We start from the raw sequence: 19448 nt of genomic DNA, 5'->3' as shown, positions 1-19448 counted from the left end.
AAGCGCATGCTCAAAACACGCATATGCGAATTCTGCGCAAGTGAAAAGGATGATGACGTCCGCCCACGACTAAATTTCAAACTTACTTGACTGGTTCGACAATTGTGTTTTTGCTTTCATCCAATGCCGATCGCATGGCCTCTCTAAGTTTCTTTGCCGATCTGTCCGACAACCTAGACAGGTAGATGGCAGATAAGAAGGTGCAAGTGTTTATGATTCCTGTTGTTAGTTGTCTTGTTCGACATGGCAGACGATTTGGGGCTGGAAACTGTTTCCTTGGCGAAAGCTTCAGGTGAAGGAGTGAAATGCATTTGTCACAACCCGAATTTTCCTGCTCATCAGCCTCTCAAGCGCTTGACGGAGACTACCTGGACTACCCTATGGAATGCAGCTGAGACGAAGAGAGATGACACTTGGATGTCGATCGGAAATCTTGATAGAGAAACTTGCGGCGAAGTTCTATACCACAAAGCCTGCTACAAGTGGTACACAAACAAAAAGACTTTGAAGAAGACAGCCGTTGCTGAGTCTGTCCGGCCCGTCGAGGCTGTTGGTGGCGACGAAGGCAGTGAAGGCGATGATGATGATGATGATGACAGTGATGACAGCGAGCCTGAGCAAAGAGATGTTGAGCCCCCAAAAAGCGGACCCCTTCCAGTGGGAGCCAGACAGCAGACAGGGGGCCTATTCTGCCAGCACCTGTCAAAAATAAGAAGTGGAAAAAAGGAGCCACTGACCCAATGCATATCGTTCAGTGCGAGCAATAACATCGTCAATGCTGCAACAATTCGCAGTGACTCGCGGGTCTTGAGGGAGGTGTCTGGTGGAGATGCAATCGCCAGGGATATCACCGCTCGTGCCTGGCCAACTACACTCACAAGAGGACACTCGAGGGCCTGACGAAGCCCACAGTGTCCACTACAGCACCGTCCCTGGGTCATACTGACAGCTTCGGTGCAGCATTTGCCCAGCTGACCATGTCCGTGCAGACACTTGTCCTATCTCAAAGTAAGGTAGACGTCGGTGCTTGTGTGAGCATGGCCAGCATGCGCCGGAAGTATGCCACCCTCCTGTCTTCCATTGGCGTCAACGACCCACCCAGGTGGCGTTTATTTGCTCTGAAACAGCTGCTAGTTGATTATTTCCAGGAACAGATCTTGTTCTTCAGCTGTCCAAGCCGACCAACTGCTGGGGGAATTTGTGATTTCCTCTGCGGTCCCAAGGCCTTGCTTCTATCCGTGTGTGCCAAGAGCCTTGTAGAACCTACAGAGGATAAAGACGGTCAGGAACTTGACATTGAGGATATGGCAGACCATAGTCGTGTTGGTGTGCAAGCCATTGCTGAGCTTGAGATGCGTCACACAGCACTCCATTTGCGCCACACCATCCAGCCACTGGAAACACGTGGCGCTGCCGTGCCGACTGCCGAGAGCCTCCAAGCTGAGGCAACTCCAATTCCTGGTGACCTCTACAAGTTCCTATGTCTTCTTATTACTGGTAAGCATCTACCCTAGCCACTCACTATAATCTTCTCATTGTGGATCTTAGTGTTTGACTTGTATGCCCTCCCCTTCCTCTGCCCCCCCCCCCCCACCCCCTGGCAGTAACTGCCTGGGACTTTTCCCAACTGCAGTGGTAGCATCTGATTGCACAGACATTGTGCTGTCCATGTCAGAAGATGTGTACATAACGTGCACATAGTGGACCGTAGAAATGTGAGAAAAACGAGCACACTCCGATTGTGCAGTGACGTATGTACAGTGTGTGTAGTCTGTGCACGTGTAATAATCGGAATTACGTAGCAGAAAAGTGAATATGTAATACAAAAGTAGTTTTGCATGATGTTGGATATCAGAAAGTCAATATTGTGGAGGTCTTATTAACTCATTGTTATGGCTTGTGTGTTTCTAATGTACACAGGGAAGGAACTTTCGGCTGAATTGCACAACTGGCAACATCTCAGAACACACTGTCGCGCCCAGTCTCTAGCACAGGATGTCATATTTTGTGCGTCCGCCGGTCGTGTGTGTCCAACCATTGCCTAGACGCATCCCAAAGCCTCTCATTGTGTATTAATATTATTTCTAATGCTCGGGTTTTCTCTTGTGACCCGCGACGCCAGGCATGAAGTCATGCTCCTTGCTATATACATGTATCTCGCGGCCGTAACTTGTTAACAGAGTGTTACTGACACTCAGTGCCAACTGCTGCAATTGCAGCTCAAATGCAAACACTGTGTGTGTACGTGTTGCTGCGCATTGGTCTCTGCCTTGAGAATTCTTATCATTTTGGTGTATTTTTAATAACAGGCGTGGGCCATCCCGTGATTTCTTAGGTGCCGGTTTTAAACATTTGCTGTGTACTTTTTATAATCACCAAATGTCCCATGACTGAGGACACCTATGATATCAAGAACAGTGTACTAAGACACTTGCTTATCTGAGGTAGACAGGCTTGATTGTGTTATAACGAGATGATTGTTTGATGGCAGTAAGGCGGTTTCCAACTGTACTTCGTGATTTGCCGATTTGTCATGCCACGCTGAGTGCTCGGGCATCATCACGGACTCATACTACCAAACTATAAAATCCTGGCACACATTATGGAACTTTGAATCTAGTAATGGAACTCTGCAATAGTATAAACTAATCACAGGAGTAACTTTCTACTGTACATACCTGATTGTGCTCTAGTGTGTAGCTAGCTTTGAACCAAAAATAGTATGATATTTCAGGAACCTGAAGAGGTCTATACAGTCCACATCATCCTATCATCAAACATTCAATGTATCTGCGTGCCTGGTGTACTTTACAGTCACATAGGCAACTCGGAAAGTCGACAATACGATGTAAATTCTGCCAGTCTTTGAATGAGTCAGCGCCGTTACCATGGTTACATGATCTAAATTGTACAGGAAATTGGACACGTAGTATTCCACTCGCCGCTCCCTTATGCCCCAGCTCCGAGATGGCACCCTAGTGCCAAAACACTCCTAGAGACCCACTCTATCAGCTAGGATAGCGCTAGAAATGTTGGACTCAAATGTACACAGGACTTTTGAAAATTGAAAGTGCCCAAGCGACTATTACTTGTGAGAGCAGAATTTAGGCCCTGGCGGATAATTCTCGGAAAGTAGCGTTTCCTGCTCGACGTTCTGCTCGCATTCTGCTGGTATTCTGCTCGTATTGTGCCGGATTCTCACGTGCTTGTGAACACAATGGAGCCGTAAATAGGCGCCAGCAGCCCTCTCCGCACTTCGTAGCTGGTTCTGCAGAGTATCTGCTCCTTCTTCTGCACTTTTCTGCGAATTCTGCTCATTCTGCTCCTTTTCTAAAATAAGTTTAAATAACCCATATTCTGCTCGAAATTCTGGCGGCATTATCCGCCAGGGCCTTAGCCCGCCTAGAGCAGATACAAATGTGCGGGAACTTGCCCCGTTCTCTAGCCGTTGTACGGTGGCAGTGCATTGAACAGCGACGTCGGTTGCGTCCCTGGGTTGAGCAGAAACAACGATTGCAGATGTCACAGTGAGCACTGCAGCAACGTCGAGCGGTAGCATCAATGGTGGCAGCAGCAGCTGATGCGATCGGTGCTGGGCATGAGGTAGAATCGGAGAAAGTAAGCGCAGCCGAGCCACCGCGGTTCCGGAACCAACGATGACACGGAGGGATGCAGCGGTGTCGAGGGTGGACTTGATAGAGGACCATTTCTCCACAATGAGTAATGACTATGTTGGCGTTCTGGCGCCAGTTGCGGTCGATCTCCTCCTTGATCACTACCTGGTATAATTATATCGGTAGGCGTAGTAACATCAAACCGGCACTGGACAGTGGACACTACCTTTGCTCTGTGCCCCACGCCGCACCGGCGAGGGCAGCTGCAGAGTCATAGCTAGCAGTTGATGGTCGCTCCCGCATTCTGCACTCCTGATGACAGCCAAATCTCGCAACTAACTTTAGCAACTTTCTGCATTTTCGCGAACTGCTAGTCTACCTCACACCGTTTCCGCAACCTTGGCCTCATGCGGTGGTCCAAAGTTCAACCTCAAGTCAAAGACTACATGTCGGACTAATGCATACGTATAGACATGTACACGCTCATTTCTCGTGCGCTTTCAGCATACATGCACATGCACGTGCCAACCATTGCAAACCTGAGATCGGAACAATGACATACCTACCTGCATATGGTATGGTACGGTATTGATTTATTTGAATTCGGTATCTCAACAGTACAATGTACAATTACTTGGGAAGATCCGAATGACATAGATACATAAACATAAAAGTGGAGTAGGTGCTACCAAGAGTAGATAAACAAGAGTGTGCAACTCCGGACCTCTTCTGCACAATCTGCAGATACCCCCGGGGAATTTTTTGTTCACGTCACCTTTTTTCAGAAGAACGCGCATTTTGCCCCAGAGCAGTGTGAGAGCACGTGCTGGGCACCGACTTTGTAATGTAAAGCCCGGCCAAGTGCACGAGGCACAACTTTCCAAAAGACTCGCAGCGCGTGCATCGTCGAAAAGATTACGTCAACAAAAAATTCCGCCGCGGCCGACCCATCCCGGAGTTGCACACTCTTGTTTATCTACTCTTGGTGCTACTTCGATAACGTGATTTTTGGACTCGCCTCCAGGGATTTGTCGTAAGCTGGGGCACGCGTAGATCTACGTGAAACGAGTGGCAAGAAAGGCCCAGTTCGTACAAGGGAGTAGTAAAGTACCGGTATTTTTCTACTCCAATGCTCCCACGCCGAGTCCACTCACTGTGCACTGTGCACTGAGTGCAGGTCTCTTGCCACTCCCTGGTTCCCGGGACCCCGGTTCACTTGATTGTGACGTTTATCGAATAAGGTCTATACATGTAGGTATGAACATGATTGTATACAAGTGTAGCTGTGAGGCTAGGCATGCGAGTCGATGCGACAGATGCACGTTTGGGTGCCTATTAGTATTACCAGTATTTACCACCCTCGATATCGGGACGGTCCCGGCCAAATCGGGATGGTTGGTAGGTAGGTTTCCGAGAAACAATAGATCAACGGTAATTACGTGCATTCTCTTTTGCGTGCACTGAAATGATGGAAGATACATGCAACCGGCTACTGACTAGCCCCTTCCCAAAGATGCTCGCCACTTTGCCATGCCAAACTCATGTCAGACACACACATTTCAGGGTTTTTTCACCGGTACAGATAATGAATTTACACAGTGTGCTTATAATGGAGACTGAGCACTTTATTTTTTGAATGCCGCCCCAAGGTGTTCTATTATTGGAGACGTGCTATTATTGGAGACTGTGCTTATATTAGAGATAATACGGTAACCCGCTCATTTCTCGCCTGCCTTCACTTACATGTAGGCTTCAGAGGCGAGGCCAGACTCAGGTCACTTGTCAGAGAAACCGGGAGTAGATCAACCGTAGTTACTTTGATGTGCATTCCCTTTTCCGTGCACTGGAATGATGTAGGATACATGCAACAGGCTACTGGCACTGTGTTAGTTAGTTGTGGTTCACGGCAGTTAGGGGGTGTACGAGTTTGCTGTCGCAGCACCTCTGTATTTCTGGTCCTTTTCCTGGTGGTTTTGCACAACAACTCTCCAATTTTTTTAGAGTTGTGATGTTAGCAACTTTTGAGTTTTTCTGAAATTATGGATGCGATTTCAGCCACTTGTACTTGTTTTGGCAAAAAGCATTAGTTGCGATTAGTTGCGACAAATTATGGCATCTTTGGGAAAGGGCCACTCCCTAGCATAATGAGGGTCAGAACCAGGGCTAACACCCATACGGTTCAAATGGTCGCAAGACCGGGGCTCTGCCAACCGTGGAGGTTGTAGTAGGGGGACACTGTTTCCAAACACAGACTGTCAGTGCGTCCTCCGCCTTGTATGGGAATGTAACTGCCTTTCTGGCTGGCCGCAAGACGGATGGATGCTGGGTTTCATGTACTAGTGAGCAGTGTCCAGCACTAGTCATGGGGCGGGTAATGCTAGTTATTTGCGGCGATAATGCTAAAGGCAATGCTCATAATATGAGGATATAATGCCACTTATAATGCTCACACTAATCCATAATGCCAGTTTGAAAGTAGGAAAAGTTGATTTAAGAAGGCCGTCTTGGATCAAGGCCAAAACGTAGAAGAAAAAAACTTTTAAAAAGAACAGCAGTGAGCATGTTGTCTGAAACAATCCACTGAGAAGGTTGATTTGCATCGTCAAGTCTCCGGACGAAGCTGGACGGGTTCAGATGCACGATTTTCGGAACTGGACATAGCCAGCTTCATGCATGACACCGTTGTCGACCGGCAATTATGCTTGTAATGCCAATTTTGCATGCTTAATGATGTTATAATGCCAGCATTATGCCACCTGAAAAAAGGGACTATAATGCCAGCCATAATGCTAGCATTACCCGCCCATGCCTATCGCCTTGGCTATCCTAGATGTCAGCATGACGAGCTGATCCAGTGTTGATCTCCGGCGGACGAAACCGTACTGGTGGGCAGAGATTATGTCATGTCTGGATAGGTACCTCGTCAGGTGCTCCGCGACGATCGAATCTAGGAGCTTGGCAATGGCTGGAAGGAGGGAGATTGGTCTATAGCTGGTGGGTACTGCGGGTTGTCCATTATTCTTGAATATCGGGATAACAGTGGCGATTTCCAGTCTACTGGTAGTTGTCCGAGACGAAGACTGAGGTTGAGAAGCTGACACAAGGACTGCGTGATCACGGGCGCAGTTTCTTTCAGGATTCTATTTGTTATCAGTCCTCCGGTGGATTTTCTTGCCGGAAGTGTTCGGAGCTTTCGGAAGATTTCTTCTTCAGTTATTCTTGGCAGATCAAACTCATGGTCAGGTGTAGAGAACGAGGGCGTCAGGAGAGCTGCAGCTAGGTCGAAGCTAGGGTTTGGCGAGAATTGTCTTACAAACGTGTCTGCCAGCTTTTCTGCCTTGCTTGCGTTGCGTTGGGCTTCCCACTCTCGTCGGTTAGCGTCGGTAAGTTAGCCGTCTGGCTCGTAATGTTCGCGAGCTTCTTGGCTTGTGCCCACCACCTGTAATTTATTATTCTTTTCACTGTCAATACGCGAGCACAATTGGTTGAAGTAATCCTCTTTGCTGCGGTGTAGGCTGCTCGAGAGTGCGTTGCGAGCCACCTTGTACGCAACCCAATCCTGCACGGCGTTGGTTCGCTTGGCTAGGGCAAACATCCTGTTTCGCTGTTTGTGCAGTCGCTTGTGGCTTGCCGTAAACCAGGGCTTCGCAGTCTGCTTTCTTCGTGGTCTGAGCAAACGTGTAGCCAAGTGACGGCGGATGCTCTCGTGAGCGTAAGTCTGCCAGGAAAACCAAGCGCTCTCGATTGAGGTAGTTCTATCTAGGGTTGGAGGTGAAGCATAATGATGACATGGCTACCTTCAAAATTCGGAGTTTCAAACGTAAAGAATGAGGTTATTCGCAGCAGAGGTCGTCCAAAAGGCGAGTGCAAAGTGTTTGCAGCATCACAACCACCAGTAACTGAACCACAATGCCCAGGACAGTGCTCAAACACCTTCCCAGAGTGGCTGTGAAGACAGACAGCAGCCACTCATACTGGTCACGTGGCCAGACCGACGTCCAGGCGGGAAGCAGCTGGCACTCACCCGATCTCAGCTGCCGTCCGGTGTGCCCTTGCCCGCAGCGGAATGTGTGCTGAGTGTGGCTCCTCAATCGCAACCGCCTGCTTGTAGCGTACAGCGGTTTCCCGTTCTGCTTACCTCTGAATGCATTGCCTCGGCTTTCTTGACTGCTGCCAAGTGTTAGGTGGACGAGCACGTTGCCATTCCGTTGAGAAATCGTGGTTTGACGCTGAGACCACGGTGATATCGTGCTGGAGTTGCTAGAAGCGACGAAACATCGTCCACTGTGCCCTTCTCGAATCCGATCTTCGGTGATAGAGGCTGTAGATGGTGGGCGATCATCGCGTGTGTGTATGTCCACACCCCGCGCAGCCAGCAAGCATGCAGTGGGAATAAGGAGGAGTAGAAGAAGTGGGCCATGACCACGCACGGCGTAACGTGTTCCTAAGTCACAGAACGCCATTGCGTAAGCGGACACACCCGTAACATTAGCGCTCACTTAACATCACTATCCCGCTAGTTGGATTCGCTTCTCAGTTTCCAACATAATAATTATCACTGAGGCTTTTTTCAGTTATTGATCCAAAGATGGCCACGCTCGAAAGTTGGATTTACCGCTCAGCTGCGAGCATCCACCAGTTGAGACGCTCTTTTCTACGAGAACTCCAATCATGCTCATGATACGCAGTTTAAACTTGACTCGACAACGAGATAATACCAGCTACTGTTTATGAACATGGGCATCATGATACGTGCATTGGTGGTGGTCGAGCTCCGAGCGGCCGCAAGCAAGCTGTCCACGAATCAGAATAATTTATGGGCAACAAATCCGTTTCTCGTGTCCCGTTGTCATAATGATCGTCTTCCGCACGCATCATTCTACTTAGACTCTCGTAGGGTATCCTCCGGAGAGGAATGCACTATCTGGCACGTGGCTGCAAGGTGTTGCCTTGGTCTATAATAATATGTACACTGCAGTGCTGGCAACTGAAATCCGACCCCTGACTGGTGCGCTCGCATCGCAAAGAGTCAAAGACCCAACACGGGATGGTAAAACTACGAAACAGGGACCGCTAGAATGTAAACCCAGCGCTCAGGGGGTCGGATTTCAGTTGCCAGCACTGTAGCATCACTGCTACTGTGGTGTCTTGTGTAAAAGTCTTTCTCGTATACTATTACTAGTACACGGTATAGAAGCCTGTTTTGAATACAAGCATGAGACATTCGCCGACCTGACACCTAGCTCCAACACCTCCCCCTGTCGCAAACCAACAACCTTCCAACTAACTTGGAAGGCTCACCTCCGGGAGGTGTTGGAGCTAGGTGTCAGGCCGGTCAATGTCTTAATACGCCTTGTCAGTTTTGTGCCATTTTGTCGCACTCGCTGACTGCATAATTAGGATGATCTGGTTACGTTGGTGGACAGTTAGTCATAACTCGTAACATTGTTTGCCCGTCTCCTTTTTTCCAAAATTAAATTGGCTCACCATCTGAGTTCACATCAGAAATTGCATGTGATTTGTGCTCTGTAAACGTAATGTCATTGACAGCAACTTCCTATGCAGTCTGAGTCCAGAACAGCGACGGCTGGGGTAGCGTAGACCCGATAAAACTACCTACTTGAAGTATGGGTTCATGCTGTACATGCCCTGAGTATTAGGGTCCGGCGGATTCTGCCGGCAGAAAAATTGGCAGAATTCGGTACTTTTTCTGGTAAATTTCATGCACGTTTGGTATGTGGATAAAGAAATGGAGCAGAATTCGAGGAATTGCCCGCCATAAGGTTTGTATGGTTCTGCCGATTTCACAGCTTTCCGAGCAGAATCTGCCACCTTTTTGAGCAGAATCCGCCGGTCCCTATTGAGTATACAATGTAGCACTTGGTCACCAAGGCAAGAGATCACGGGGCACGGGAGGCAAAATTTAATAGTGTCGCAAAACAAAATAAGATAGCTGGCCATGAAATCAAAAGAACACGCCGCATAATTGCCTTTAAAAGGGGTGTCCATGTGACGTCCGACTATGAAGAGCGGTACACTAGCAATACTTGGGTTGATATGAAAAAATGTCCACAGATCAAGAGAGCAGAAAACAACACTGGAATAGCCAGTCGAATAGTGAATGTAGATGTTCCGGCACTGTTCTGAACCTAAGTGAGTACATGATTATAGATAGATGTGCACATATTTCTAGGACAACACCATGCAATGCTAAGCACGCCTACGTACGGACGGATATCTGAAGCCTGCGGGCACTAGATAGCCAAAACAGTACTCGAAGTATCAGATATAAATACAATATACCAAAAGTCCACCAAGAAACAAATCCAGTTGGCTGGAAGAAGCACACACTCTTACACTAAGAGTGTAAAGTTATAATTTAACACGATCAACATACCTGTGAACTTAGAAGGTGCGACTTGCTCCTTGTGTGCTCTGGATGGCAGTCGTGAGTCGGTCACGTGTCAAGTTCGGCAAGAAGCATTGTGTTCCTCGTTGGAACAACCAACTTCCCAACATACATGTATTAATTATTTTTTAGCAAAGAGAACTACTACAATGATGAATTTTGCTAACGAGCATCCCGGTGCTGCATAAAAAGGCAAAAAAAAGCCGATGTTCAGTTCAGTCGTAACACAGAGCCCTTCCGTCCTCTTGGTTGACTCCTGGCTACTGACTCCCAGCAGAGATGCCTGATTTTTCTCGACGTGAAGACTAGCAAACGGCTACCAACTTCGCAGAGACAGCCGTTCAAGGCGTCGGTGTACGAAAGCGGAAACCACTGGCTGGAATTTGGTGACAGCATGAAAATATTTTCACGCCGGCCCGAACTAGCTTTCGCTCTAAAGCAAATCAAGAAACCGTTGAAAAGTAGTGGGCAGAACTCCATGAACGGTGGATGGGGCAGTGCAGTGCTGGACCAGGTGCGAAAACTCACAGGCTGCGCGACAGGTGTGGAGAAGACTATGTAGGTTACAGCTGGCTTGTCGTGATCACTACAAAACACATGCAGGTGGCCATCATACACGATAGCTGGAGGTGCTGACAGCAGGCCGGCTGATGCAGGTAGGTTCGGCCAAACAACCCACTCTGTGTTTCCCTCAGTCAGATCGAAGGAAATGACGTCGAAACGAGCAGGAACGAAGACGCTGGTGTCCGGAGAAGCAGAACCTCCAACCACTACCACTTGGGTGTCAAAGAAAGTTACGAAAAATCTAAAGCGATACTCGGGTAACCGTGCCAATTCCCTCCACTGATCATTTTGTGTGCGCTTGTAGAGAATAGCTGGTGTGGCCGAGGGGACTACCAGGCAGTACAGACTGCCTCTATGCTGCCTAACAATGCATGTTTCCGATTCTTCGGGATGACCACAAACATATTCTGGCAGGTTTAAATCGACCCAGGCGGTTAGCTCAAGGTTATCTGCGTCCGCGCTGACAATCCTCCAATTGGGCCGGTGTCTTCTAGACAGCAGTGCACCAGTGATCCTACCATCATTGCATGTCAGAGAAGCCACTACTGATAGATGTCCTTCTGGAATTGGGAGCTTCCCAATAGTCTTCCACTGGAATACAGGAAAAAGAAAAAACACAAATAGAAACACAAACAAACCAATACTTGCTTTAACTAGGGGTCAAAGGGGTGTACCGGGTTCCCAGGTACCCGCCCGTTTATCTCCAGTACCGTTAGTAAAAGGGTACCCGCTTGGATTTCGATGATCCAGTCAGTACGAAACAGCACTGCTGGGATCGCGCATTCTAGGCGGGAGTCAATTATTTACAACTCCACGCTGGATGTCTGCATTGGTGTTGCATTTTCGCACCTAGTAGATCTACCTTTTCAACAATCTGACACAAATCAATTTGCGAATCACAATGTGATATCAAAATGCAACCTGAGAACAGATAAATTGAAATCTTGATTTACGTGACAATTGCGCACAAAATTGAGCACGGCTGCTAAAGCCTTTAAAGGGTACCAAAAGTACATAACCCCCCCCCCCTCCCCCCCAGAGTATGCAACGAGTGATCCAGCTTTGCATATGGTCTTGGTCGAGCGTAATCGAATCTTTGCGTCATAATACCGTACACATCTGAGGGGAACCCGGGGATTTGAGGGTAGTCTCGGATCAAAAACAACGTTGCCCTGCCTCGCGACCGGCCTTGCGCTGGTGTGGAGTGTACGCGTGACATCAGAAGATCCGACTACGCGAGACCAAGACCCTATGCAGAGCTGGATCAGGCGTTGCACACTCTGGGGGGGGGGGGGGGGGGGGGCATGTACTCTTGAGGGTACCCTTTAACCCTCCTGTTATTAAGAAAATTACCCATTCGTTTGTTAAAGGTACATTGTACAATGTACAGTGCTGCCAAACAATTTTCGCCCAAAATCGGACACCCTTCACCGCCAAGGCTGGCCACATGGTGCGAATTTTTCGCCTCGGCAATTTTTTTACAGAGAATTCAAAATATCGCCTAAAACACCATGAAAATTCGCTTCGTTGCCATGGTAACCCCGGAGTTGTCATGAATTTTGTAATGATGAGTGTGGTCGCACACTGACTCTATACACACTGTCAGCGTTCATGCCATCCAGCCTGATCCAGGCATGTTACTTTGCACTTCCACAGCCAAGCGCTAGCCTTTTTAGAAGCAAATGTACAGTGATTTGTGCTTTCAGTTGCGCTGAAAAGTGAAAGTACAGGACTTCTGCATAGGAAAGTAATGATCTCCGACATTTTGGCTGCTTTTCGGACGTTTCCCTTTTCGGACCGGTTTTCGGAAGAGCCTTCAAAAATCGGACACTGTCCGAAAAATCGGACGGTTTGGCAGCACTGAATGTACACCCGTTTGACCCCTACAGAAACAGAAACACCACAAGAATAATTACATTAAAGCTTACCACAGTTTTTGGATGAGTTTCATGTGTTGGCACGTCCGGTGGACCAAGGAGAAGTGAACAGCGAGACAGCTCGCCCAACTCTCCTTCCATGGATGCAAGATGCACCAGTAATTCTCTCGTATTTTGCACGACTGCTGATTCGGCACTAGCGCTGAGCTCTAGAGCTGCACCCCGCTCCATCAGCAGTTCGTCCCTTTCCGCAAGCAGGACCGTCCTATCCTGAACAGCGTGCTGAGCCGCGGTCAGCTGCTCTTGAATGGTATGCATCAGTTGATTTCTCTCCACCAGCACGGCCGTCTGATCCTGCACAGCTTGCTGAGCCGTGGCCAGCTGCACTTGAATGGTATGCAGCAGTTGATCTCTCTCCGCCAACACGGTCGTCCGATCCTGCAAAGCGTGCAGAGCCGTGGCCCGCTGCTGCTGAGCGCCACGCAGCTGCTCGTCACATTCCTGCAGCTCCTGACGCAGATGTACAATCTCGGCTTGGTCGGGAGACGGCTCACTTGTGTTCGCCTGCGTATCTCCAGCTGTGGAACTGTTGGCTGCAGGCTGCTGCTGCTGCCTGCGAATGATCTTAATCATTGCTCCGAAACTAGCACAAATGTAGGTTGCGGTTGGACGCTCAGCAGGATCCACTTTCAAACACTTGCTGATGATGTCATGAAACGGATGATCAGAGCCAAGCTCTTGGAGATCTTTCGTTCTTCCCTCGCGTACCAGTTTGAAAATGTTGGGAGGCTCCTTGCCCACACACATGGCCAGCAGGCACACAGCAAACGAGTAACAATCGGCCGGAGTACCGTACTGCGCCCGGCCAGGCTCATTGGATACACGCTGGGTCTCTGGTGCCATGTACGTCTGTGCTCCAGGGTTCATTGTCATCATCTGCGCCTGTGTCCTGTCATCCAGCTCTGCAGCTCCACCAACGTCTGTAATCTTTGCCTTCAGCTGTACATCCCCAGCTTCAACCACCTCACACAGCATTATGTTGTTGGTCGTCAGATCCCTGTGGATGAAACTGCGACTATGCAGATACTCCAAGGCAGAAGATACACCTTGTGCGATGCTGCATTTTTCCAACAGCGATAACGCTGGCTGAACGCTGGAACGTTCTCGCAACGTCTGCGAAAGACACTCCATGACCAATCCAGGTGTGTCATGAGGTCCAGCCGCTGCCACCATGCCAAACACCTGAACAATGTTCGGATGCGGCAACTCCTTCAACATCGGAAACTCTTGCAGAAATCGTCGATAGAATATCGAGGACTGCCCATGTTCGTCGAGGACGAGCACGGGGTGGTGTCGTTTTATCGCTACAGGTGTGCCACGCCAATCCCCTGGAAACACCGTTCCGTACGCACCTCGCCCTAAGACATGCTCGGCCTGGTCCACGTCACGTAGCAAATACTTGGACGGGACTAGGTGCTCAGTGGAGAACTGGCTCCTCTGGCCCGAAGAGCTGGCCATTGGGAACGATTCAAAACAGAACTGCTATAGGGAAATGATTTTGGAAGAGCTCCCATTCATTGTCCGGTTTGCGCTTTGAACGTAGATTGGCGTACTGTGGAAATCCACAGCGTACATGCGTGCCGAGGCTCCGACTTCCGTCCAGATTGCTGAAGCATAGATTTGCCTACTGTACGTCTGTACTGCCTCAACATACCACGAAGAGCAAACCTGCTCGCACTCGCGGATGCAATGCCTCGAAAATATATTATGGCGTCTGTGCTTCGTGTGCTGGTTTTCGAGAATGACATTGTACGTTGACACGGCTGTGAAGGACACGTCCACACCAAACTACATGCTGGACATGCAATTATGTTATGTAGACAAGTAGAGGGTGGTGACTGATCGTAATTATGAATTGGCTGCAGTGGAGCCTCCGTGTTCTAAAAAACGGACAAGTAGAGTGCTCATGTTATTATAAACATATTATCCATTTTGATCCGTACATGGCATGGGATGCCAGGCTTGGCGCAGTCCCTGTGACGCATGTTCTTACACGAGGTTGTCAGAGTGAAATGCATGAGGTTGTCAATGCGAAAATTAATGCTGCTTCACTGAGCATGAGAGCCAAAGACGCTACAGGTGCTGTGTTGTGTTGTCATGTTGGCTGGCATCACACCAACGTTCTCCACGATGTGCATGTGGAGGAAGAACTCATAACCGTCCTGGATTGTCAACGTTCATGTTGGAAGCTGAAAAGTTGCTGGTTTTGGATCGCGTGCAGATTGTCCCACCGCGGAACATGGTGACAACACCCTAACGCGGACCAGCTAGACAGTGCAGACGCACTGTGATGCACACACACACGCACACCACACACACGTACGCACACACACGCGCGTACGCGCGCACGTGCACACACACACATCATGCCCTGTCCTGTAGAGCCACTACCACTGATCCCTTTTTCCCTCGTGCTACTATGCAGCCCCCCGCTTCCCTTAAAGATAGGCTTCATTAAGAAATTTCCAATCGGCTCTCAAAGGGTTAACGCATGCAGCCTCCGGCACAAGATCGATGCCCTTGAATCGATGATGGTAGAACTTAAGCTCGACGTGCTGGGTATAGCGGAGACGTGGTTGGATTGCACGATCTGTTGTTGTTGTTGTTGTTGTTGTTGTTGTTGTTGTTGTTGTTGTTGTTGTTGTTGTTGTTGTTGTTGTTGTTGTTGTTGTTGTTGTAGTTGGTTGTTGTTGTTGTTGTTGTTGTTGTTGTTGTTGTTGTTGTGTTTATTTTAATTCGCAAACCAAACGGGCAGATCTGCCCAATGAAAAGGTGGCGAATGCAGATCGAAAGCAGTAATTAATGAAATCAGTGGGGAGGGATGTACATGTAGTAGAGATAGAGGTGGAGAGAAACTAAGCCAGCTGATCATCAAACAGGACGTTTGGTACTCTAGGTACTAAGGGTGTGCGGGATCATGCTGGCGCGGAACTGGCGGAGCGTGGTGATGGCACGTATATCGCTGGGTAAGATGTTCCACAGCTGGGCGCCCCGGAACGCGAGGCAACCCTTGCCGAACCTGGCGCAAACTGGCGGTTGGCGCAGACCCATGGTGGAGTGCAACCTAGTAGGGTCAGCTGACGAAGGAACTAGGAGGGCTTGCAGATCAGAACTTGCGTGCCCATTCCGAGACCTCCAGACAAGAACGATAAACTTCTGCCTGAATATCTCGGATAATCTGTATGTGTCCAATTTCAGCAGGAGGGTGCGGGCGGAGGTGTGATGCGAGAGTCCGAAAACCGCCCTTGCCGCCCGATTCTGCATGACTTGTAGCCGATCCAATAGGCTGGCAGTAAGAAGTGGGGAGAACGCATTGGATCCGTACATCAGGTCAGACATGATGATCGCTTTAAAGTAGAGAACTCGGCTCTGATGAGTCAAGCAGCGACGCAACCTCCATAGTGCTCCGATCCTCTGGGCCAGTCGAGCGGTGCAGCGATCAACATTGGTCATGGCCCTCATGGGGCGTCCATGACAGATCCGAGTCGAGGAGCACTCCAAGATACCTGGCCGCAGTAATGACAGGAATCGGCCTTTCATGACAGTTTACATTGATCGTGTGCTGGGGCTGCTGAGGCTGCATGTTGGGGTATACAGGGATGACTTGGCTCTTGGCTGCATTCAGAATGAGACCGAGGGTCTGCAACCAGTCAGCAAGTGCAGAAACATCCGCGAGCGCGTAGATCTACGACTCGCTGCCTTTCACGTCAAGCAATCTGTTCACGCCACATGCACATGGCTGGATAGCGCGTACATGCAAACATGATTGAAGACTTGCAAAATTAATTTTTACAAGTCCAGGCGCTAGGCCTAGGCAGTACTCATGGTACTGCTGATAATGAAGTTTGCGCTCGTGGACAATACAACGCTGTGTGAAGTAAATTGCAGCTAACGCCCAACGTGGATGAAACGGACAACAGCAGCGGCTAGAGCGTTCTCCTTCCTCGGTGAACACTGCTACAAGACATTATGCTTGATTATTCACCAAACACCATCGTTGGGGGCCAAGTTTTCCGGCACCAGCGAGTTGTTCGTCCACCAACTAACTTTGAGTCTTTCTTCAACACTTCGTAGAGCAGCCGCGCAAGGCCTTTCCTTCGCGTTAGGGTAGCGATCCTTCCTAGATGATATCGCTATTCATTGTTACTTTTTACTGCAATGAGTAGTGCTACAGTGCGTTTTTTTATAACAGACCATTGTCGATTTTGATTTTTTAGTTTGTTCTCATTCCAAATTTGAAATTTTTTCTTCACAGCTGCGTTTGTGTGGGTCTTGGATCGAAGAAAATTAAGTTTGGGAGTCGGAATAATAATAATTGTCAAAGTTAGATATTCGGCCGGGTTTCGGCTGGAAATCCGGTTTTAAATGGTTTTCAGTGGATTTTGATTTTTTAAACGGAAGTTTTAGCCAGGAAAGCTCATCACTTGCATGGTGCCCGGCATGAGTTCGAATCCAGTACAGTTCATCTTGATTCTTTTTTTTCTTTTCTTTTTCGGTATACTGTAGTACAGCGCATGCATGTACATGCACATGGCCATATGGCTGTGCAGTTGTGCACTGCTGTCTGCAGTTCTCCTAACCTTTGTAGTAAACCAGTGAGTCCGTGGCTTTTCACGACTTATTGTGGCAAACTGTACTGAATAATTCAAATCCTGTATTGCAATTAGCTCAATACATCAAAACATTCCAGCATGCATGTAGGAAACTTCCCTCGATCCCTGAAAGAATGCAGTGAAAATTCAAACACCACAACAAATCACAAAGGCAATTCACACAGCTCCCATAAAGAGACTAACAAAAAGGAAGCATGAGCAGTTTTACAAACACACAAACACACACACACACACACACAATGCAAATAGGTCACAGTTGTGTCTGGTTCAACATCTGCGAATAGTAGACCAGCGAGGAACGAAACGGCCCCAATAATTCCGTGTTTTGTGTTGCACTTGTGACGACAGTATTACACAGTGAACAGATGTGCTCGGACAGCCGACGACGTATATCATCGTTGGCGCCGGCCTCCAGTCACGAACACATCGGCACAGTTTTTCACGAATCTGTCCCGTCCACCAGTATGCAGAACAATAACGCGCTTGCCTTTACCTGATGGTGCTTCATTTGGTTGCTTGCCTATACACTCCTGTCACCATTGTCGAACCACCTCCTAGTAACTGTGTGACGCGCATTGACCCACGTCTCATCCAGGTATGTCTCACAGGTACTAGGTAGCGATGCCGCCATGACACAATCCTGTGCTGTTCCATCATTATTTGTGTGATACCTGTGGTCTTGCCACACTGGAATCCCATGGAACGCAACATTTTCCAAGAGCTAGTTTTGCTCATGTCTGGAAAATCGTCGATGGTTTCTCTGCAGCGAGCAGGAACTTTGTCCAGTGTTGGGTCCTCCTTCGCAGCATAGAATCCGTAAATTACTTCTTATACAGTCCAAAGCAAATCCGTCAGGGTTGAGTGGTTTCATGGCACGAGTCTCACATCGGGGATTGTCACTCTCGTTGCTTTGATCACTGGAGACAGACAAGGCCAACGCAGCACGCTGATTTTCGCCGTCAGCATCCCTGGTACATCTGTTCATGGTGGAAATGCTGACGCCACACGCAACAGCAGCATGACGAATGGAATACTTGGGACCAATTCGATGCCCAGCCATTGTTCTCCTCGTCTTCGCAAAAAATTGTAAAACAGACACCACCATGTACCATGGCCCGTTCGCGTTTTGTTATAATTATGTGGCATGTCGAGAGAACAAGTTGCCACGAACGAAAAGACACTCGAGAAAAAGCAAAATAGGGCCACAGAGCAGTCAGCAACAAAATGATTCCTCCGGCTACGAGGCAAGGAGCTCGAAGGACACTCTGAACAAGATGGCGAAATGCCACGAGTCACACCTGGTTTTTCGAATTTCGCGCGCAGATTTTCGTGACGCAACTCGCATGACATTTTCTCAAAAGTGTCCTTGAGTACGTTCTCAAGGTTTTCAGAGTCTATTATAAAAAAACGCACTGTAGTGTTTCTCCGAAAATAAAGTCAGCTGCCATTAGGCATTAGTACTGCCATGCATGCCTAGGCGCTAGGCCTATATGGACTTGTAAAAATAATTATTATAATTTTATAGTCTTCAAGTTCAATCATGTTTGCATGTACACGTATGTACGCGCTATCCAGCCATGTGGCGTGAACAGATTGCTTGACGTGAAAGGTATACCGCACGGGTGTTTGCAGTGCATGAACTCTGGCCAGTCGTCCCCGTACGCAAAATGCGTACGCATTTGGATCTACCGTACATTTCCTCGTGTTTTGGGCGAATCTGAGAGGTACGACGCTGTCGAATTGGGCCTGAATTTGCCCTGAACCAGCCGCTATCGAAGTAAAATTAGGTGTTTTGAAGACCACACGGCCGGGAACGGGAACACTGCGGCCATGTCTTCTTTCCTGCGTCGTTTGTTTGAAAATCGGAGTGTTTTTGAGCTCGTAGTTTCGTCTTCGTTGTGGAATGGCCGTGCGTACATTCTCCTTGGAATTACCAAAGTCACACCCCGTTTCTTACATTACCAGGAGTTTTGCCGGCAGCCACGATAGTTTTTATCCCTGCTTCCATACATCCTTTCATTGAATAGCCAAACGAAACTTTGTGGCGCGCCTTAGTTTTTTGTGGCGCGGGGGTCTCAAGTTTGTCACTTCGAGTTGTACACAACAGCCACATCATCTCAAAGGACCAAAAACACCAAGTGAGCAAAGTATTTCAACGTTGCGATTTTGCCTGGCCTACTGTGAAGATGGAGACTTCTACTCGGTAGCAGATACTCGTATCAATAAGCTGGGAGGGAGAGCGTGGCGAGTAAAATGTTGGGATGAAAAGAGCCACATTCTCTCTCGGAAAAAGTCGTCGTTCCCACACACG

At 48.5% G+C, this 19448-nt stretch overlaps 2 protein-coding genes across 2 annotated transcripts; one reads left to right on the top strand and one right to left on the bottom strand.

Moving 5' to 3' along the window:
* The first annotated feature begins 243 nt into the window (after window positions 1–243).
* On the top strand, window positions 244–2519 carry LOC135812929 (uncharacterized). The gene is made up of 3 exons (XM_065326147.1): window positions 244–657; window positions 843–1497; window positions 1921–2519. Exons 1-3 carry the CDS (start codon window positions 244–246, stop codon window positions 2043–2045), a joined length of 1194 nt encoding a protein of 397 aa, XP_065182219.1. The 3' UTR covers window positions 2046–2519.
* Window positions 2520–9514: 6995 nt separating this feature from the next.
* On the bottom strand, window positions 9515–14263 carry LOC135811740 (uncharacterized). The gene is made up of 2 exons (XM_065324980.1): window positions 12516–14263; window positions 9515–11178 (listed from the first exon to the last, which is right to left on the bottom strand). The coding sequence occupies exons 1-2, from the start codon at window positions 13980–13982 to the stop codon at window positions 10234–10236; spliced, it is 2412 nt and encodes an 803-aa protein (XP_065181052.1). The 5' UTR covers window positions 13983–14263; the 3' UTR covers window positions 9515–10233.
* Between the last annotated feature and the right edge of the window lie 5185 nt (window positions 14264–19448).

The sequence above is a fragment of the Sycon ciliatum genome, chromosome 3 (genome assembly GCF_964019385.1).
Source record: "Sycon ciliatum chromosome 3, ocSycCili1.1, whole genome shotgun sequence".
NCBI lineage: Eukaryota > Metazoa > Porifera > Calcarea > Leucosolenida > Sycettidae > Sycon > Sycon ciliatum.
The sequence above is the reverse complement of the archived record's forward strand: the minus strand, read 5'-3'. Positions and strand labels throughout refer to the sequence as shown.

Excerpts from the sequence above, each read along its gene's own strand:
- LOC135812929 (XM_065326147.1), top strand. The coding sequence starts at position 244 with ATGGCAGACGATTTGGGGCTGGAAACTGTTTCCTTGGCGAAAGCTTCA. Across the intron at positions 658-842 it reads CAAAAAGCGGACCCCTTCCA|GGATATCACCGCTCGTGCCT; the intron begins GTGGGAGCCAGA and ends TGCAATCGCCAG. Across the intron at positions 1,498-1,920 it reads CCTATGTCTTCTTATTACTG|GGAAGGAACTTTCGGCTGAA; the intron begins GTAAGCATCTAC and ends TAATGTACACAG.
- LOC135811740 (XM_065324980.1), bottom strand. The coding sequence starts at position 13,982 with ATGGCCAGCTCTTCGGGCCAGAGGAGCCAGTTCTCCACTGAGCACCTA. Across the intron at positions 11,179-12,515 it reads AAACTCATCCAAAAACTGTG|TGGAAGACTATTGGGAAGCT; the intron begins GTAAGCTTTAAT and ends CCTGTATTCCAG.